This window comes from Colletotrichum acutatum (assembly GCF_030867785.1).
Source record: "Colletotrichum acutatum strain CBS 112980 chromosome Unknown BDZ83scaffold_25, whole genome shotgun sequence".
Taxonomy (NCBI): Eukaryota; Fungi; Ascomycota; class Sordariomycetes; order Glomerellales; family Glomerellaceae; genus Colletotrichum; species Colletotrichum acutatum.
Genome location: NW_026849019.1, coordinates 134,893 through 154,451, shown reverse-complemented (window position 1 = coordinate 154,451; position 19,559 = coordinate 134,893). Strand labels below are relative to the sequence as shown.

At 54.1% G+C, this 19,559-nt stretch overlaps 7 protein-coding genes across 7 annotated transcripts; 3 read left to right on the top strand and 4 right to left on the bottom strand.

Annotated features, from left to right (window-relative positions):
- On the top strand, positions 1–924 carry BDZ83DRAFT_572600 (S-adenosylmethionine-dependent methyltransferase; the record flags this gene model as incomplete). The annotated part of the gene is made up of 2 exons (XM_060504531.1): positions 1–53; positions 153–924. 2 exons carry the CDS (start codon positions 1–3, stop codon positions 922–924), a joined length of 825 nt encoding a protein of 274 aa, XP_060367378.1.
- Positions 925–1,364: 440 nt separating this feature from the next.
- On the bottom strand, positions 1,365–3,630 carry BDZ83DRAFT_750107 (armadillo-type protein; the record flags this gene model as incomplete). The annotated part of the gene is made up of 8 exons (XM_060513879.1): positions 1,365–1,718; positions 1,769–2,106; positions 2,156–2,256; positions 2,308–2,567; positions 2,620–3,111; positions 3,164–3,315; positions 3,369–3,474; positions 3,565–3,630. The coding sequence occupies 8 exons, from the start codon at positions 3,628–3,630 to the stop codon at positions 1,365–1,367; spliced, it is 1,869 nt and encodes a 622-aa protein (XP_060367377.1).
- A 1,577-nt stretch (positions 3,631–5,207) lies between these two features.
- On the top strand, positions 5,208–7,479 carry BDZ83DRAFT_211759 (phenylalanyl-tRNA synthetase). The gene is made up of 3 exons (XM_060501714.1): positions 5,208–5,411; positions 5,506–7,239; positions 7,313–7,479. Exons 1-3 carry the CDS (start codon positions 5,359–5,361, stop codon positions 7,356–7,358), a joined length of 1,833 nt encoding a protein of 610 aa, XP_060367376.1. The 5' UTR covers positions 5,208–5,358; the 3' UTR covers positions 7,359–7,479.
- A 786-nt stretch (positions 7,480–8,265) lies between these two features.
- BDZ83DRAFT_750105 (uncharacterized protein) lies at positions 8,266–8,664 on the bottom strand (the record flags this gene model as incomplete). The annotated part of the gene is made up of 1 exon (XM_060513878.1): positions 8,266–8,664. The coding sequence occupies one exon, from the start codon at positions 8,662–8,664 to the stop codon at positions 8,266–8,268; it is 399 nt and encodes a 132-aa protein (XP_060367375.1).
- A 60-nt stretch (positions 8,665–8,724) lies between these two features.
- BDZ83DRAFT_750104 (protein-tyrosine phosphatase-like protein) lies at positions 8,725–11,176 on the bottom strand (the record flags this gene model as incomplete). The annotated part of the gene is made up of 2 exons (XM_060513877.1): positions 8,725–11,067; positions 11,162–11,176. 2 exons carry the CDS (start codon positions 11,174–11,176, stop codon positions 8,725–8,727), a joined length of 2,358 nt encoding a protein of 785 aa, XP_060367374.1.
- Positions 11,177–11,716: 540 nt separating this feature from the next.
- On the top strand, positions 11,717–13,787 carry BDZ83DRAFT_613203 (uncharacterized protein). The gene is made up of 2 exons (XM_060507746.1): positions 11,717–12,444; positions 12,660–13,787. The coding sequence occupies exons 1-2, from the start codon at positions 12,176–12,178 to the stop codon at positions 13,417–13,419; spliced, it is 1,029 nt and encodes a 342-aa protein (XP_060367373.1). The 5' UTR covers positions 11,717–12,175; the 3' UTR covers positions 13,420–13,787.
- Positions 13,788–14,368: 581 nt separating this feature from the next.
- On the bottom strand, positions 14,369–16,040 carry BDZ83DRAFT_211697 (magnesium transporter NIPA-domain-containing protein). The gene is made up of 6 exons (XM_060501713.1): positions 15,985–16,040; positions 15,898–15,923; positions 15,720–15,810; positions 15,412–15,663; positions 15,067–15,358; positions 14,369–15,006 (listed from the first exon to the last, which is right to left on the bottom strand). The coding sequence occupies exons 1-6, from the start codon at positions 16,004–16,006 to the stop codon at positions 14,517–14,519; spliced, it is 1,173 nt and encodes a 390-aa protein (XP_060367372.1). The 5' UTR covers positions 16,007–16,040; the 3' UTR covers positions 14,369–14,516.
- Between the last annotated feature and the right edge of the window lie 3,519 nt (positions 16,041–19,559).

The following is a 19,559-nucleotide window of genomic DNA, read 5'->3' as shown; positions in this document are numbered from 1 at the left end:
ATGGCACCTACCCCAGCACACCTGGAGCCCTCCAAGCTCGGAACAAAAGAATAGTTCGTCACTCACTCGCCCTCTTTTGGCCCCTCCACGGCACCGATGAATGACCATACCCCTACTCATACAACACCCAACTAACGAGTCCACTGAAACAGCTGGGCATCACTCTACACAACTGAACTCACAAACAATGCTCAGAACCCAGAAGACCGCGGCACAGTCTGGTTCGACGACTCGGACGCCGAGTCAAAGCTCCTAACCTACCTCGAGGACCTCACCGAGTCCGCCCCCTTCGACCACTCCCTCCGTCAAGCCGACGCCACCTTCCTCGACCTTGGCTGCGGCAACGGCTCCCTCCTCTTCGCCCTTGGCGACGAGGGCTGGGCCGGCCGCGCTCTCGGCGTCGACTACGCCCCGCAGAGCGTCGAGCTCGCGCGCCGGATCGCGGCGCAGAGGCAGCAAGCTTCCGCTGCTGCTGACAAGGAGGATGAGGACATGTCCGACGCACCCGCCGGGGATGAAGACGACGAGGCAGACGCCAAAGAGCCAGAATTCGAAGAGTGGGATGTCCTTAACGGACCCTGGGAAACCGTGCTCAACGGACCCCAAAAGGACGGATGGGACGTCGTCCTCGACAAGGGCACCTTTGACGCAATCTGCCTCAGCGACGAAAAGGACGCGCAAGGCCGGCGCATCTGCGAGGGATACAGGGGCCGCGCGCTCCGCCTCGTCAAGCCCGGCGGCCTGCTCCTCATCACGAGCTGCAACTGGACAGAGGAGGAGCTTAGAAAATGGTTCGAGGGCCCTTCCAACGAGGGAGATGCGGGCAAGTTTGTTGCTGTGGGCAAGGTGGATTACCCTAGCTTCACCTTTGGCGGAGCCAAGGGACAGACCATTAGCAGTTTGTGCTTCCAGAGGCAGGCATAGCCAAGGTAGAACGTCATGCAACGAGTTAGACGAATGTCAAGACCTTCAAGATACCCCGCAAAAGAACGTCGGTCACGACGGTACTAGATAACATTCTTCGTTATTGCATCCCGTTTCTCTGACGGCTGCTGGTGTATCATACAATGTGTTTCTTTAATGGGTGAATGTCAGGCAACGTCACCTACGCTCAACCACGCACGTCCTCCATTGTGCCCCGTCTATGGGCGCTTCCGTGCCCCTGGAGACATCTCTCCTCATGTTAAGCACCAGTGAAAACCTCGCCTCTCTCTGTCTAGTTAGTCTTCTTTTTTTCTGTAAAGCCTGACAGGGGAACCGGAGTGGCACCCAGCACCGTGTAGCGTTTAGTCGAAGCACGCAAGGTAAGAGTCTTAGGACGGTCCTGATAAAAAGACTGGGAATTGCTTCATTACGTCTCTCATCTATGGTGATGTATTCATAGGTTCGCCAGAAGAAGGTCCAGACACTTGGTTCGCAGACGTTGTCGCAAAGTACCGCACGTCGACGTCGTCGTCCTTCTGCAGCTTCTCGAGCTTAGGAATGACGCGTGTTTGAATTAGCTCCATGCCTCTGGGAGACGCGGTGAAGCTGCCGCCCTCCTTCTCCAGGGAGTAGATCGTACCCTCTTCAGGCAAACGGCGGAGGACGTCAATCAGAACGCCATATGTCTTGGCGACGTTAAAGCGAATGTTGGGGATCTCATCGTCAACGAGCTTGTCCAACATGGGCAAGATCTTGTCAGCAATGACATCAAGGCTCACAACAGAAGCAAGAGTCTGCAATCATTAGCATCTCTGGTACGATAGAGACGAAGACGACAACTTACGGTGATGGCAAAGGCGGTCGTCATTCGGTAGAGGTAGTTGGGATGGTTACCCATGGCCATAACCTTGGGAATGATCGCCTCGCTCGCCCACTCGACTCCAAAGACCTCTGTAAGCTTCTTCAGGTTGTGCGTCGCCGCCTCACGGATCGAGAAGACGGTATCGCCCAACCAGCTCATGCAGAGGTTGCTCAGCTTCTCATCGAAGAACTTGACTCCGAGCTGGCTGGCAAGAAGAGGGATGTACTCGATGATGGCCAGTCTCACACGCCACTGCTTGTCCTCAGCAAGCTGCACAATGGCGGGCAAAAGAGACTGGGAGAGCAAGTCGATCCCGATGACTGTAGAGGGGTTAGTAAGATGCTTTTGTTTTATGAAGCTAGCACATACCCTGGTTGACGAGCTCAAGCTTAGAAATAATGTGGAGGCGAACTTCGGGGAACTCGTCCTTCAGCATTTGCAAGAACATAGGCAGAAGGTGATCGATAGTTCTGTGACGAGTTAGTCGATTGTGGCGGAAATGTAGCTTTTATGGAACCTACTCTTGCTTTCCCAAGATGGGTGCGAGACCGCTGATCTGGGTACCGAGAGCAGCTCTGACATGCTGGGAGGTGTCGGAAACGAGATCCTCCACGCTACTCATGATATCATTCAGTAGGACAGTGCGGTCAACAAGCGCGCAGAATCCTGGTATTTGTCCAGCAATCGCAGTCCGGACTTCTGCCTCGTTGTCCTTGAGGAGCTTCACGAAAGACGGCACCAGATCCCTTGAGACGACCTCCTCATCGACAGCCTTGGAAATCTGTTTGCGCATTAGCGTAGCCCTCCATACGAGCGTATTTGCTCCTGCCAACCTTCTCAAATCTGTCTGCAATCATGTACCGAACCCTCCAGCTCTTGTCCTCGATCAGGTTTCGCAGAGAAGTGAGGAGAACACCGTGGCTCGACTGCTGCTCCTTGGGTACGACCTCGGCGATGGAAATGAGGATCTCGACGGTAAGTAGGCGGACGCTGTCCTGGTCGTCCTGGGCGAGGTGCTGGAAAAGGGGTATCATCTCTTCAACAACAATAGCGGCCGGCATCTCCTTGACGAACTTTGCCAGATTGGTGGCAGCTTGGCGTCTGACCATGGGTGTCTCATCGTGAACAAGCTGTCCAAACTGCTTTCGGAGGTCTTCTTGAATGCCCGGGGACACCTTCTTGTAGGGCGATGTGTAGAGACCGCAGCCAGACACCTTGGAAGTGAACCAGTCTGCTTTTGAAAGTCGGATGGTCAAAGGGATGAAGTATTCTTCGACTTGCTGGGAGGACAGCTCCTCGCAGATCTTGTTGAGGGACTCGACGGCCTGCTTTGATTAGGCGATGTGACTGGCCGGTGGAGCAGGGGGCAATAGCTACCTTGTCCCGCACGACGGGCTCCTCGATGGCAGCGAGGTTCTCGAGGGGGGAGAGGAGGACATGACCCCATTGGGCGCCTCCGACATACTCGATGAAGTTGCCCAGCTCGCCGCTGAGAGCGACTAGCACCTCATCCTCGTCCTCGACGGACTCTGTTTAAAAGTTTAGATATTGGCTCACAGAGGGATGGATGCGCACGACATACCGTCGAGGAAGGGAATCAATTCCTCACGCGTGCGCTCGGCGCCCAGGGCGAGGGCGATGGTGGAGAGGCGGTGGATGGCATTGAGACGCAGGAGGACATCGTCGTGCTGAATCGCGAAAGGTTAGCAATATGTTGTGCGCTGGCGGCTGAAGGCTGACGTCGGGGCTGGGCTAGACAGGCAGAGTCACCGCCATACCTTTAGCTCGTCGATGAGGACGGCGATGGGGTAGAGCTCGTCCTGGGTATTCGGCGCGTCTGCCATGACGAGCGAGGTTGCGCAGGCGCGTTTATCGATGGGAGGGTCGGATGATGTTCAGGAGAGTCGACGTCGTGGTTGTGAGCGATCGGGGTGGATCGCGTGCGGGTGATGCAATGGGTTGGTTGAGGGCGAGCGGCGGTCGTTGTGGGATTGGGGGGGCTCTAAAATCTGAGACGACGCAACCGGGATAGTGGTGTGGCAGATGTTATCAGGAAGTTGCGGTCATGCAGACCATGCCAACGATCCGACGTCAAGTTGGCGAAAGGCACAGCTAGTTGTCGTGGTGAGGTTCGTGTAGCAGTGGTGGAGGAGAAGCGTGGTCAGGTGTTGATTTGAGATAGATAGTGGAAGCACAAGGCATGGGAAGGGAAGTTTGACGTGCTGTTTCTGAGGTTCGTCTTTCGCTTCTGCTCCAGGTCCTGTCCCACCCGACCAGAAATGGGCTACCTTACCGCACCTAAATTATCAGCTGCGGTGGCCACCTCAGTCGTTAGGTGATGGGCAACAGCATTTCCAGGCGCCTAGGAGAGCCTGTATCTGTGACCGCCTTGGGCAAGGTCTGGCATAGGGAAGGTACGTACCGGTACTTTCTTGGTGGTGGATGTCGTAAGGCAGGGGTGCAGGAGCCAGGAGGAGGTGCTCTTTCCTTTCTTCTGGTGAGGGGCTGTAGGCTGGCTGTTGCTGCATCTTCGTAGGTAGCAGCTGGAAAGTGGACTTGCAGTACCTTAGGTACCAACTGACGTATCGCTCTTCCAACTTCCTCACGTTCCTTGGAACTTTCTGCGCCCTCCGTCGCCAATGCAATCGGCACAATAGTTAGCGCTCTTCTACCTATTTTCAAGACATCTAAACTTTCAAGTCCGGCTTCATTCCTTCTTGGCCTGATGAGGTGTTCCCCGGGTGACCTGCCGAGGAGGGGTCATTCAGCATGCAGCTCAGCTACCTCACAAAAGGTACTTACTATGCACCACGTTCATGGAGGGGAGGGGGGCTATGGGACAGCTACATCATATCTAACGTCGTTCTGAGTCTGTGTGCTCGGAAGCGCATGGTTGTGATTGAGGCAGGAAATCGGAATCCAGCACTTTCTGCGCTGCGAGAAGTTCGACCAGCACCTACCTACCTACCTTCCTACCTTACCTTGAGTCACCGCTGTGGGTAGCTACGAGCTGTCAGTGAGGCACCTGCCAAACTTTCCCGTTACCAGCAAACAGCTCAGGTGTCGACGGCATGTCCCTCCCACCTTCCACCAGCGGCGAAACATGTCGTGGCAGGAATGTGCGCACGGCTGGATGCACTGGTCGCCAGCTGTCGATGGGCCTGCACCGAAGAGGCATATGGTGATTTATGGCTTCCATTTCTCCTGCGTGCGTTGTGCTGCGCTGCTGCCCGTCCCAGTGTCGGTTCACACGGACCACTCTCTGACATCGGACCCTGGAAAATTGAGATGCCGAGGACGACCGCTGCTTTTGCTGCCCCTCAACCCCGCAGCCCCTCCAATGGGTGCGATAAAGTCGAAATGACTCCCACCGACCTCTTAAAGCAGCAACTTCATCCCGCCCCGGCGAACCTTCCATGCATGTATGCAGTTGCTTCACCTCCGAGTATCCCCAAAATTTCTGTGACTCAAGGCCATATTGGAGACGGAAATTGACCATTGCTTGAATCCTCTCCTGCCCCTGACGCCAGCCAGACCTCTGCACCCTCGAGAGACTCTCGCCAATTCTCACCATGCCTACCATATCCGTCAACAAGTACGATTTGTACAAGGCCCTAGGCCAAAAGTGAGTTGCGCAGTGCTGGCACCGTCCGCCCCCGATCTAGACATCTTGACCCCGCCATCCCCAGACTGCCTTTTGCTGATCGTTATCCGCACAGCTTCACCACCCAAGAGTTCGAAGACCTATGCTTCGAATTCGGTATCGAGCTCGACGAGGACACCGAGAATGACGACCGACCGATTGTCAATGGCGTGCAGGAGCCGCCCCAGCTGAAGATCGAGATCCCCGCCAACCGATACGACATGCTGTGCTTCGAGGGTATCGCGCTCATGCTCAACATCTTCAGAGAGAAGGTCGCCGCACCCAACTACAAGGTCGTAGAACCCAAGAACCCCGAAGCCTCCGTCATCACTGTCGCCGAGGATACCGGCAAGATCCGTCCCCTCGTTGCTGGTGCCATTCTCAGAAACATCAAGTTCACCCAGGAGAGCTACGACTCCTTCATCGGCCTCCAGGACAAGCTGCACATGAACTTGGCGAGACAAAGAACATTGGTGGCCATTGGAACCCACGACCTCGACACGATAGAAGGCCCCTTCACGTATGAGGCCCTGCCGGCCAAGGACATCAAGTTCAAGCCCCTGAACCAGACCAAGGAGATGAACGGCGAGGAGTTGATGCAGTTCTACGAGAGTGACAAGCATCTCGGCAGATACCTGCACATCATCAAGGATTCTCCCGTCTACCCTGTCATCTACGACAAGAACCGGACTGTCTGCTCGCTGCCGCCCATTATCAACGGCGACCACTCCAAGATCACCGTCAACACCAAGAATGTCTTCATCGAGATGACAGCGACGGACGCCACTAAGCTCGATATTGTCTGCGACATGATGGTCACAATGTTCTCACAGTACTGCTCCGAGCCCTTCACCGTCGAGCCCGTCAAGATTGTATCCGAGCACAACGGCGCATCAAGAACGACACCGACCCTCGCGCCCCGCACAATCGATGTCGAGATTGACTACCTCAACGCCTGCACCGGCCTTAGCGAGACACCCGAGAAGATGTGTCAACTCCTCAACAAGATGGCGTACATCGCCAAGCCCTCCGACAAGGACAGCAACCTCCTCAGCGTGTCGATTCCCGTCACCCGTGCTGATGTGCTCCACCAATGCGACGTCATGGAGGACTTGGCTATCTGCTACGGCTACAACAACCTCCCTAGATCTTCTCCCAACAAGAGCGCTACCATTGGAGCGCCTCTCATGATCAACAAGCTCGCTGATATTGTGCGGACAGAGGCCGCCATGTCTGGCTGGAGCGAGGTTATGCCTCTGATTCTGTGCAGCCACGACGAGAACTTCGGCTGGCTGAACCGCAAGGATGACGGCAAGACTGCTGTCAAGCTTGCCAACCCCAAGACTGCCGAGTACCAGGTCGTGCGGACATCCCTGGTCCCTGGTCTTCTCAAGACTATCCGCGAGAACAAGAAGCACAGCGTCCCCATCAAGATCTTCGAGTCAGCCGACGTCGTCTTCAAGGACGAGTCTCTGGAGCGCAAGGCTCGCAACGAGCGCCACTTCGCTGCTGCCTGGTACGGTAAGACCAGTGGTTTCGAAGTTGTTCACGGTCTTCTGGACCGCGTTCTCTTGATGCTCCGTACAGCTTTCCTCACGCATGAGGAGGGGCTGAAGGCGGGCAAGAGCGTCGACTTCAAGGTCGTTGAGAACCCCAGCAAGCCTGACGGCTACTGGATCGAGGAGATTGATGAGGCTACCTTCTTCGCTGGCCACGCGGCTGCCATCTACCTGCGTCTGGGTGGCAAGGAGGCGCGCATCGGCGAGTTCGGCATCTTGCACCCTACTGTGTTGGAGAAGTTTGACTTGAGGTAATACCGAGCAGCCCCCCACTTCCCACTCTAAATACGATAAATAACCATCGTATGCTAACGTTGGCGACAGATACCCTGTGAGCACCCTCGAAATCAACCTCGAGGTCTTCTTGTAGTGATGAAGCATGATGGGATACGGACATGATGAATGGCTACGGATAGTTTTCTAAAAACGTAAAAAAAGGCTTTGCTAGACGTAAGGCGGTCGGACATAGACTTTGTGCTTTACACTAGGCGAGCTAGATGAGGCAATAGGCACCCAAGAATAACAAAAAAAGATCAAATAACAAGGGAAAACCGCCGCCAGCTGCCCACCTACTGAGTGTGAGAGTATGTGCTGATAAGAGATTATGAGTTGATGTGCTCTACACACGTCTGGCGACCACTGCATGTCATCGCGTACATCGTTACGGGAACGAGGGTTAGCTTCAGACTGATTAGAATTATGGAATCGAGAGTACACGGGAGTTCGAAAATCCAAGTGGATCTATATGACAGACCTCCCAAGCCTCTCCATCTCTCTCCCATCTCTCGTCTCTCGTTTTCTGTTCTGCTCTCCTCGTCTCCCTGTGCGTGCATCCGTTCACGCAAACTTTTCTCCTGCCCCATGCCCTTCCAAATCGCGTTGCTGCTGTATGAACGAACCCATTTCATCCCCTTATCCCGTTTTGAATCCTCCCTTTACCGGTCTTGGACGCAAAATGTTTGTATTCAAACCACACCTCTTGGACGCCGGAAACCAGAGCTCGGAGAGAAAAGAATTGCTGTCCGTCCAGCATGACGAAGGTCGAGAAAAAAAAGGGCAAATGTGTCAAAAAGAAAGAAAAAAGTCGTAATACTTGTACAAACTCCGGCTCGCTGTCATGAAAAGCCGTGAAGCAGTTCGTCCCCTCCGAGGCAAACGTGTCGGAATTGCGTTTGTCGAGAGACCCTATTTCTTTCGTACCCTCCGCGGTTGTATAGTGAAAATGCAGCAAGCCCATGCTAAACTCCTGAAATGTCGAACTAGGAAGTCTGGTGCGGCTAGTGGTTGGGAGTTACAGACCCGCCGTTCTCGGCTGATAGGTCCTCCGTGCTCGAGTTCACCATAATGAAGTTGCCAACATCGGCGACATCCTCCGTCGAGACACGATAGAGAGAATGAACCGAGAACGTGTCGGAACCGGCGTCAAGGTCGGTTGACGCATCTCCAGTGATGCAGACGCCAGCATCATCGCGGGCGATATTGTCAGCACAAGCATCTCCATGAGGGGTGTCCTCGGCCAAATCATCGGTCAAGTTTGACCAGTCTTTGCTTAGGCTGGCGACGTTGGCGACGGCTTTGGTACCCCATTCCCAGATTGTTGAATCGCCCCAGTTGCTCAGCGTATAAGTTGAGTCAGCCCAATTCTCCTGGTAGAAGAGCTCGGCGTCGAGTTTCATTGTAGCACTAGTCACCTCGACGGTGTAAGGCGCTTCGTGCATTCGGTCGAACATGACGCCCTATGTCATCTCCCGGAGCTCTTGCTCGCTGCGACTTGTAACCCTCGAAGTGGAAGCAGGACTGGCGTTACGTCCGGCCAGGTTGTTCAGCATTCCGCTGACGTTTTTGCCGATGTTCAAGCCAGCAATTCCATCCCTCACTGCGCTGAAGGCATTGGAGTTCTCGGCCGAAACGCTTCGACGCAGAGCGGGGGCCTGTCGCTCTTGATAATTTGGCGTCAACGTAGTGTGCGTGTTCTCTACACCTCCCAGAACCGACTGGCTGGTAGGGAGAGATGGTGGCTTGGGACTTGCGGCAGATTGGGGCGGGGTACCAGGCTGGCTATTCGCGTAAGAATCCTCCGTAGTTGGGTGCAGTTCGTTCATGGCTGTAGCTCTGTTGGCTGCAGCGGTCGCCACAGCGTTGAGGTGCGAATTCATCTCCTCATCGGTCCGATTGAAGAGTTGGTGCCACCAGCGGATGTTGCTCATGTCGGGCACTATGATGCGGCTGCGGCCCTTAACATACTCATCAAAGGTCGGATCATAGTCCTTGTTGGTGAACTCTGGCTTGCGGGACAAAAAGTAGTCCCAGACCGACGAAGTGCGCTCAGACGCACGAGCCTCGTGTCTCTGCTTCTCGGAGTTGTAGAGGAAGGTGCCATATTGACAGGAGTAAAGATGATAGATTAGTCGACGAAGGAATCTCTCATTAAACTCAAACTTGGTCGGGTTCTGGCGGAGAAGCTGATAGACGCAATCTACAAATTGGTGGAACACAGGGCTGACCATCTTAGGAACAGTAGCCTCGTCTTTCGCGACTTTTCCGGTAGAACCTTCGGTAATAGCATCGAGTTCAGCCTTGTCCTCCTTGCTGGGATTGAACAGCTGCCTGGCACCAGTGAAGACGTTCTGGAAGGCATCTGCGCGGCCGTCATTCTCTCCAGGCTGAATGGTCGAGCCTGCCATTGAGTCGTTCTGGACCTTGAAGTTGTCCTCGTGGTTCAAGTGGCCACATCGAAGCCTAAACATATGGCCAAAGGCAAGCCAGTCCTTCTCGATAAGAACAATGAACCCTTCGATGGTTCGGAAGAAAGGGTCCAGCATGATCTGTGCAAGAGCACTAAGCTGACTGGTTCGGTCCCAGCCATCGGAGCAGTGAATGAGGACGTGCGACTGCTTCAGCCATACTTGCTTGGCGACAATATCGGCTCCATTCAAAACAGCTTGCGTGTGTTTCAGCCAGTTGGTGGCAGCCAGGGCGTTCTGGTCAGGAGACAAAGGAGACAGGTCGGCATCCTTGAGACAAAGCATAACGCTCTCCAACGACTTTCTCATCACATGGATGTTCTCGATGTTCATGAAGGCTTTCTTGGCACCTGGGTAGCGGTCCATGGGCTCTGACCCCATTCCTCCAATCTGATTGACCATAGCATTCACAGTAGGTCTGGCGTCGACAATCATATTGGCTTGTTGGGCACCGTAGATGAGGCGTTTGCCGTTTTCATCAAACATCTTGGGCTCATCGTCTGCGACAATCTGCTCGGAGAGCTCTCCATCTGTGGACGACTTTTCAGAAATATCTGACTGACTCAGGCGAGGAGGAGGCTGGTCTTGATCAATGCTGCTTCGGGGCATGATAGGTGCAAATGAAGCCAAAACCAGCTTCTCGTCCTGCACATTGTTCTTCCTGGTAATGCCTGAAAGAGGTTGTGAGCTGCGGGTAATAGTGCAGTTATTGTCTGCGTGGATGTAACTCAGGGCCGGAATTCTGTGTCTAGAACGATACTCCTTGGCGTATTTCAAAACGTTGTCTGAGATGCAAGAGGGAACCACCAGAACGGCGGGATAAGTGTCGCAGAAAGTATAGTCCTTGTTGATGTTGGTGATTCTCCATCCCTTATCCGACGATTTCTCGCTAATGCCCTGGCGCCGGAATTCGGCCTTGGGGTCGTAGACGCTCCAGCCATTGATCTGTCGCTCGACCTTGGAGGGCTTGTGACTGAAAGCAAAGAGCCTCTCGATGGTACCCAGCTTGCAAGTTCTGAGCTTCACAAACTCAAAGACGTCTCGAGCAACGTTATTGTCCTCAAAGTTGAAGGTGACAAAGATGAAATCGCGACAGCGGATGCGGATAGAGCTGTGAATGCCATGGGTTGGAGGCATGAGTCGGAGTATGCACTGCGATAGAATAGGATAGGTTATCCATGATTCTCGAGCTTTTGGGGGAGGTTTATCGGCTTCGTCGGCGGGCTGGTTCTTGGGAGGAGGTGGCGGCGCGCAGAAGACAAGGTGGAAATCGGTCAAGCGCAAGGTGCCGACTGAGGTGAGTCCTCCGTTGATGCACTGGACGTTTTCGACTGCCTGTATTTTTGCCAGCACAGCATGATCAGCTTTTCCCCTTTCATGTCATATTGCGCGAGAAAATTCGGTCTGTGAAAAAAGACGCATGGCTTACCTTCCTAGCCTCCATGATGAAGTGCAATGTGGAAGATGATGCTTCTTTGAGCTACTAGAGCATGGCCGCGCGCGAATGCGGAAGGCTCGGGACGTAAGTGTTTGTAGGTGAACAAGTTCACTGGAAGAAGAGCAGCAAAAAAGCTGCGCAACTTCAGTGAGGGTGGAAAGTTGAATAGGGGAAAGTAGAGACCAAAGAAAATCAATGCAACCACACGATGTTGGAGGTCGGAGGGTTGGGCTGGGTAAGGTTTGGAGGCAAGGTCAGGTAACGTGGGGAGGTACGGTTGCGGTTGTCAGGTCGGAGGTCGGCTGTCTGGGGTTGATTTTGCTGCTGCGCAGTCGCAAAGAGCAGGATCAGCAGGAAGAGAAGGAACGGCTGATCCACACCATTTACCTGGTCCCTTAGCTTAGCGCGGGGCTGAGAACAGAGAGCCGACGTCACGGCTTCCAGAGTCAGTGCTTGAGTGCCTCCAGACCGGCAAAGTTGGGTGATGTAGCCTTTTTCAAAGGAACTAAAATGCGCACTCAAGAAGTTGAACCTTTATGTGATTATGGACTACTTATTGGGTGCCATCTGACGATCTATTAGATAAGGCCCATCTGGTGAATTCATCACCAGGAGGCAAGGCAGTTTGGTAATGAATCGCACTTTGGTCTGGATCCTAAGCATCAAATGTCACCCACCTGACGCTCTCAGCTCCCCTGTGACCGTCACCGTCGTGGCCAGCACGCTGCAAGCCTGTAACCCAACAGGGGACATCCAAATTCCCACGACTCTGGTCCCCACCAAGCCGAAGCTGGCCCCTTGAAACCCCACTACCAGCCGACGGAGCTCTCTCTCCCGATGTCCCGATGATCAGCCAGCTAGCACGTGCAAAGCACTCGAATGGGGTACGTATCGATTTTGCTGACAAGAGTGGGCAGACAGGAAGAAAATGCACTTTACGCCTGACAGGCCATCACAGCTGGCAAGTGGGGGTCCAGTACCACCAGCCTGGCGCGTCTCGATAAGATGAGAGCACAGACCACAAAAGGCCAAAGGTTTCCCCTTATCGCCCGCCTCTCTAGGGCACACAGAATTTGCTCAATTTTTGCAGCGCAAAATCGATCCGGGGCACTGACGATTGGGCAAGTGTGGACTACTCGAACAACCTCACTTCTCAACCTTCCGCCCCTCCGCCGAACGAAACCGTCGACACTCCAACAATTCGTCCAACTATCCCCCCTTTTCGACAAAACCGGGCACACGAAAGTCAAGATGGCTGTTCCAGGCACTCAGATGTAAGAATTGTCCTTCCTCTGTTTCCAAATGGTGGCTTTGCCTTTGCAATATTTCCTCGAGATACTCCTCCCCGCCTATCGCCCAAATTTCGCCAATCTCGAATTTCCCCCGGTGGATGGAAAATGCTTTGGAACACGGAAATGTTGCGAGGAAAAAGGAAATGAACATTTGGAGGAACAGTCTTTGCTGACGATTCGTCTTTTTCTTCACATAGCTCTAAGCGCAGAAAGTTCGTCGCCGATGGCGTCTTCTACGCTGAGCTCAACGAGTTCTTCCAGCGCGAGCTGGCCGAGGAGGGCTACTCCGGCGTCGAGGTCCGCGTCACCCCCACGGTAACCGACATCATCATCCGCGCCACCCACACCCAGGAGGTTCTCGGCGAGCAGGGCCGCCGCATCCGCGAGCTCACCTCGCTCATCCAGAAGCGCTTCAAGTTCCCCGAGAACTCCGTCTCCCTCTACGCCGCCAAGGTCCAGAACCGTGGTCTCTCCGCCGTCGCCCAGTGCGAGTCCCTCCGCTACAAGCTCCTCAACGGTCTCGCCGTCCGCCGCGCCTGCTACGGTGTCCTCCGCTTCATCATGGAGTCCGGCGCCAAGGGTTGCGAGGTCGTCGTTTCCGGCAAGCTCCGTGCCGCCCGCGCCAAGTCCATGAAGTTCACCGACGGCTTCATGATCCACTCTGGTCAGCCCGCCAAGGACTTCATCGACCACGCCACCCGTCACGTCCTCCTCCGCCAGGGTGTTCTCGGCATCAAGGTCAAGATCATGCGCGGCTCCGACCCCGAGGGCAAGGCCGGCCCCCAGAAGACCCTCCCTGACGCCGTCTCCATCCTCGAGCCCAAGGAGGAGCAGTCCGTCGTCCAGCCCATGTCCCAGGACTACGGCGCTAAGGCCGCCCAGGCCCAGGCCGCCGCTGAGGCGCAACAAGCGGAGCAGCAGCCCGAGGCTGGCGAGGAGGCCGAGGCTCAGTCGTAGGAGACTGGCGAGCTGCAGGTTTCTTTCGAGCAGGCTGACTCTTCCAGCCCCGCCGGTTGGTAAACACACAAAAGGGGACTGGAAAACTGTTCAGCGTGAAGGGGGAATTTTTTCGAGTCTGCTTCTTTTCGTCGCACGCTTCTGTCTTCTAGCTCACTCTAGTTTTCTTCCAATACCAGACTAGGGGAATACAAAAAACGGGGTGTTTCGCGCGAAAAGACCAGCAAAAATGGGAGGACGGGGGTGGAATAACTACTCAGGCGTCTTGATCAACATTTGCATTACTCTGCGAAAGGGAATTCGGATAGTTGCGACTGGCTTGTAATGGTAGAACAAACCATGAAATGAGCAACGAAATCATTCAAAAGTAAACTGCATATCCAATACGTGACGCCATATACAAACTACCGGCCAAGAGCAGATGTCCTGCCATCGAGCGATGAGCCACATCACCCTCATATGTACACACTGTCTACCACAGCATTCCAACCTGCTTCTACTTGCCAATCCTGTCACTCTGTTGCTACCTGATGGCGATTTGCAGTCGGTCCATGATGCTCAATTCGCGAGGCTCTAGGCCTCAGCCTATGTCTATGCTTTTTGAAATGCTTTGGACAGTGAACACAAGATGCCAGTCTCCAGGCGAACCAGGGTATGCTTCTCACACTCTCTCGCCCACATACACCTCTCCCTCATTCGCCTTGCCCTTAATCGTACAACAAGATGCTTTCCGCACGCCCAGTATCCATTGGAAACCCCGATAAACGCCCCCCAAGTAGTGATCCTTCCCGTTGCCCAGTGAATACTCCTCGTGCCGTGGCAGAAGCGAAATAGTGTGGGGAAAAGCTCGATTCTGGGTTTTCCCTTTGGTGCTTTCCCCTCCCTCACTCGGGGCGCGCGCCTTGTTCCGTGGGTCTTTGCCTCTTTCATGAATCCGATCATGTCGTGGAAAACTTCTCAGTCATTTGACTTTCGCGAAAATGTACAATGCTGCCCCCATTCGGGCCCCTGGTAAGAAATGCTTCGAAGAAAAAAGACAATCACCGCCTCGGCGTTGGCCGATAGCTAGAAAACAGACGGTTCATCCTCCAGGTCCCTCATCTGTCGGACCTCTGGTTCTGAAGCTCAATTGTCTCATTGTATGTTTTCGAGTGGCCGTTGGCGGACCCGTTAGCTCTGTGGCGGTCATTCTCGTCGTCGCTCTCGTCGGCGAGATCAGTGAGCCCGAATTCGGCACCAGCCTCCTCATCGTAGGCCCTCATCAACCCCGTTGTATCGCCGTGGCGGCTGCCAATGCTCATCCGGTGGGGATCTCCACTCCGGCGTGCCTGCATACTCAAACGAGTCTGAATTGTAGAAATCATGTCCGTGCCGGTAGCATCGTCGCCGCCGCGGCCTGCAACATACTTGTGTCCGTTCGGGTCCGATCTCGACAGATTCAACAGGTAGACGCCAGTGAAGGTGACCAGGAAACCGCAGAGGAGGGATATCGTGTTGACCGTGTCGGTAGTATTGAAACCGCCGAAAAGGATAAAGGAGGCGCATAGGGTCATTGTCGTGAAAGTTACGTAGTAGAGAGGGTTGACACTACATGGTCACCAATTAGCGCCATTTGGCAACTACAGGCTCGGCTGTTCTTTGACTTACATGTTGGTGGGGAACTGAGCAAGAGCCTTGTTGAAGTAGTTCATCTGCGTCAGAATGCAAACGGTGGTGAGGATCATGAAAACGTAAGTCGAAGGGTGGCTGAACTGATTGTTTCCGGCGAATGTGAGCTTGAGGGCGATTCCAAAGGCCTTGACAGACATGACCGAGACTGATCCGACTGTTGAGCAAATGGAGAGGTAAATGATCGGGTTCTTCTTTCCGTGAAGCGGCGCGACTCTGTAAATCATGACGACTGCGAAGACGGTAACAGTGAAGGCATATAACAAAAAGCCTGACAAAGGGATTAGTTCTCGGTCGGATTGTTATACAGAATTATTGACATACCCGGCTGAATGGCGTAGTGCAAGATCTGATCAACAGTCTGAATATCTTCATCTGGAGGCGCATGCAGCACAATGATGACAGCGCCGATTAGACAGATTGCACTGCCAAGGCGACCCAGAACTCCAAGCTCTTCCTTCAGGAAGTATGAACCCAGAACAGCACCGATCAGGACAGAGAGAGCGCCAAGAGGTGTAACGAGAATGGCTGGCGCGAATGCATAGGCAGCAAAATTGCAGATTTCTCCAACGACCACTTTGCACGTGTTAGCCCTTTCGTCGCCTTTAGTCGAGGTCCTAATGCAGACTCACAAGTTGAGATACCAGCCCACCAAACTGGGCTCTTCAGGTATACGAATCCGTCGCCCTCAAAGCCATGACGTTCTTCTGCTTGCATGAGACCCTACATCCTTGGATTAGCTCCCGTACATTGTAGGGCCAATTGTAAGTAGTGCCAAGGGCAACTTTGGCGATCAGGAACCGCGCGTACCTTCTTCGTAACCACGAAACTAATACCTGTGAGGCGAGCATTGTCAGCGATGTAGCCTACGAGAAACCGAGGGAAAGGAATACATACCAATGGCTAAACTGGATGCCATGGCGAGGCCTAGGCCAATGTATCTGCGCGGGTGGTCTGTCAGCGATTTCGGGTTCAAGGCCAGGTGCCCGTATGGGCAGGGTCTGGACGGCGACCAAAAGGCCGACCGAGTCGCAAACGTACTTCTCGTCCAACATCATCTTGCCAAAAAAATGAGCGCGTCGACTGCGACGGACAGCGAAAAGAGCGTCGGTGGTGATTAAAGGTGTGCGCCGAGGCAGGTGCGGTCGCTGTAGAGAGTGTCGTGTCCCGTGAAGGGGAGCTTGCGAGGCTCGCGCCGGGCGAGGTAGAGAGAGATTTGGAGTGGTAGGTCGAACCTCGTCAGCAGCGACACATGGAAATCTGGGACCCGGGGGACTCTAGGTGGTCGGGGAGTCGCAGTTGAGGAGAAAGAGTGAGGAGATGGGCGTTCGTGATGGATCGTGGGCGTTCGTCGTCGAGTTCGAGTGGAGGGGAATTCGAAAGCGAGTCGAGGGAGTCGTCGTGGTCTTGGTGTCGCTGAGAGGTGTGACGGGGTCGGGGATGGTTGGTTGGCGCAAATGGAAAGCCGAAAGGGGAGGGAGAGTGTTTCGTGGGATTTTGCAGATAAAACTGTGAGGGCGGTACGTAGCGTGACAGGTTTGGAGACAACAGTGAGATGGATCAGGTACCTCTCGACGGGAGGGTTCTCGAGGTGCGGCAATACCGTAAGGCGAGGCGATGCAGAGGCAAGCAAGGTATTGGCGGTAACGGAATGGCAAGGTATCTTTTGCTGCGTCGGTCGATAAGTGAGGTACGTCAAGTATCCGTCTAGCACTCCGTACCTTGGTGTCAAGAGTGTGTGTAGATAGGTACCTTTTCTTAGGTAAGGCAAGCAAGTGGTGGGATTACGGCTCTCTGGGAAGACTGAGGTGCAGGAAAAAGGTGGTCTTGTCTGACTTCCCGGTGGGTAGGTGCGTGTCGAGGAATGCCAACCAGCCAGATAGGGACAGGTTTGAGTTTCAGAGGCCCCTGGGAAGGGTTGAAGAGGTGCCCTGCAGCGAGATGTGAAGCAGGTCAGGTCACCTAGGTATCTGATCCATACAGACTGAGGTGTTTGGTATTCCTTTGCCCCCAATCACTTTTGTCCATTACCTTCCAGAGGTAACCCAGGTATCTCCTGTTGGGCAAACCTGGACCGGCAGATTAGAGCGTACGCGTTCTTTACGATAGCGCACTTTCTCTTCTTCGTTTTCCTTGTGCTATTCAGCTGGGGTCGTCGTGGTGCTCGAATAGCTACCTAGCGCTACCTTACCATTGAAAGGTACCTGCGGAAATACAGACCCAAAAAGGTGACTTTGTCCCTAAAAATACCAGACGGGCCTGCGCGAAAGGACGGGAACGAACTTGGCCGCGGACGCCAGACTTGTTGAGTGCGAGTGGGGTTGACCAAGGTACCTTGGCTACGGATACCTGACTGAACAGGTACTTATCATCCTGCCTACCTACCTTACCTGTGGGCTGCTCGTCGACCAGACGGGAGAGAGGGTCGAGGGGCTGAGGCCGACCGGATGGGGGCTACTGCCGCTACTTCGTAGAGGAAAGGGCCAGGCCAAGCTGTCCATTTTGGACCTTGCAGTGGGCACGCCCTAGAGGCCCGGGAGGAGCATCGAATTTTGCTGTCATCACCAAACGCTCAGCCTGGTGGGTTTGGCCCGACTTGGTTTGGTCTGGTTCTTATTAAACAGACCACGATGTTGTACAAACATGCCTTGGACTGACACAAAATGCAGCGATTCACGACAGTGGCCAACATTTGAATCTTATACACCTTGGGCACACCAGCACGACTAGAAGCCTTGGACGGATGTCGGACGGAATCCAGAGAGGATGGAACAGGCTTCGCATGCGATTTTGGACGGAAGGCGATTTCCTGACAGGGACGCCAAGGCTTCGTTGCTTCTTCGCCCGTACCGTTTCTTCTCATGTCTTCAAACTCTCTTATTCCTCTCCTTCATCTGCCCATATCTACCTTATCCATGCATCCGACCTATCCCACCGTCTGTCCGCTCTGCTAACTATCAAAGCGTCTCACGATATCTTCACCCTATCTACTAGGTAGCATACCAACTCCTTCCATCGCTGAGGTCATCGCAGAGGCAGCAAGCAGGGGCTCAAAAGTCACAACTGGAAAACGGTCCCTGTGCTAACGCAACTCGACTCAACTCCGACAGGGGTGTTAAGGGCGCCAAAGGAGGACACCACCTCTGTCCGCAGGGGGCCTTGGTTGGCAGCATGACTCCCCAAAGTCTCCCCAAGTCTCCAGACCTTCTCCTCCTGGAGTGTCAGTCTTGAGGGGCGGTTCCTTGGTTAGTCTCGTCCTCGATCCACGCTGAGCCCACGAACCCCTGAACGAAACGGACAGCAGTCAGCAGTCAGCAGAGTACAGCCTACAAAAGACTCTCACAAACTTCAATGAATACACATTGGCATAAAAGTCTTTGGTATTATGTACGGATACACAGCAAAGGAATATCATCCATTCCCCCCTGTGAACAGCAAGGCCTATACGAAAAATGGCAGGAGGCTTGGTCCTCTCGGTCATCAGTCGACAGTATCCGTCAGTGTACAGAGCAAGTCAGTGCTTTCTCTTCCCCCCCTGCAAATCTCCATACGAAGATCCGATCCACGAGAGAAATCGGCATTTCTATTTTTCTCTCACAACCCATGTGGGGTCCCATTGAAACAGGTTCATTACGAATGACACTGTGACTGGTGACTGCTGCCTCCCTCCTCCCCTAGACACCACCGTCCGCTCTCCCAGTTCCCCCTCCGAACCCACACTTGCACCCACGAGTCTCGACACGACCACCAAAAACTGGCCCTCATTAATTAAACCAACAGCCACAGCCACCATCTCGCTCTTTGGCCATCCTTGCCGCGCATCCTCACTGCGGTAGCCCGTCGTCGTCGTCACTCGTCACTGCCCGTCTTGCCAGTCTGTCACCCAGCGGACGGGAATATCTCGAGTCCGCTTTGCCGATAAGGCCCGAAGCCGGCAGACGATCGCCGTTCCTCTGCCTCTTCTTATCCACACGAAAAGACAGTTAGATAAAAGAGAGTGACAGACTCAGTTATCAGTCACCCATCAAGCAGTTGACTGAGACTCTGCCTGTCCGCCCCCTACCACCTCCATACATCCCAAGCCCCTCCAAGCTCTTTCGTCGTGTCACACCCTTGGTTTCCCTTACCATATCTTAGGTAAGAGTGCCCACGACAAGAGGAATGGAAGGCGCAAATACCATGCCGTAACTCGCGACCAACGCCTTTTCATTTCACGTGAGAACGTCGGCCCCAAGCAATACGAATTGAGCTCAACACAAGTGACAAAACGGTAGCCATAGTGCCATTCACTGACAGAGGAATTCAAAATCGAAGACCGTCTGCCCCCCTGTCAATATCTCCAGCTGGTCCTCTCATGGTCCTTAACCCCCCGGATCCCCCATCCGAGCCGTTAGAAACCATAAAACAAGAAATACCCGTCCGTCACTGACAGCTCGTTTCCTCCGCTGCCGTCACCGATACATTTCAATGAA

Coding starts and splice junctions, on each gene's coding strand:
- BDZ83DRAFT_211759 (XM_060501714.1), top strand. CDS start 5,359: ATGCCTACCATATCCGTCAACAAGTACGATTTGTACAAGGCCCTAGGC. Junction 5,412..5,505: donor TACAAGGCCCTAGGCCAAAA/GTGAGTTGCGCA, acceptor TTATCCGCACAG/CTTCACCACCCAAGAGTTCG. Junction 7,240..7,312: donor TTGGAGAAGTTTGACTTGAG/GTAATACCGAGC, acceptor CGTTGGCGACAG/ATACCCTGTGAGCACCCTCG.
- BDZ83DRAFT_613203 (XM_060507746.1), top strand. CDS start 12,176: ATGAGAGCACAGACCACAAAAGGCCAAAGGTTTCCCCTTATCGCCCGC. Junction 12,445..12,659: donor GCTGTTCCAGGCACTCAGAT/GTAAGAATTGTC, acceptor TTCTTCACATAG/CTCTAAGCGCAGAAAGTTCG.
- BDZ83DRAFT_211697 (XM_060501713.1), bottom strand. CDS start 16,006: ATGGCATCCAGTTTAGCCATTG. Junction 15,924..15,984: donor GGCATCCAGTTTAGCCATTG/GTATGTATTCCT, acceptor CTCGCCTCACAG/GTATTAGTTTCGTGGTTACG. Junction 15,359..15,411: donor GCACTACGCCATTCAGCCGG/GTATGTCAATAA, acceptor TCCCTTTGTCAG/GCTTTTTGTTATATGCCTTC.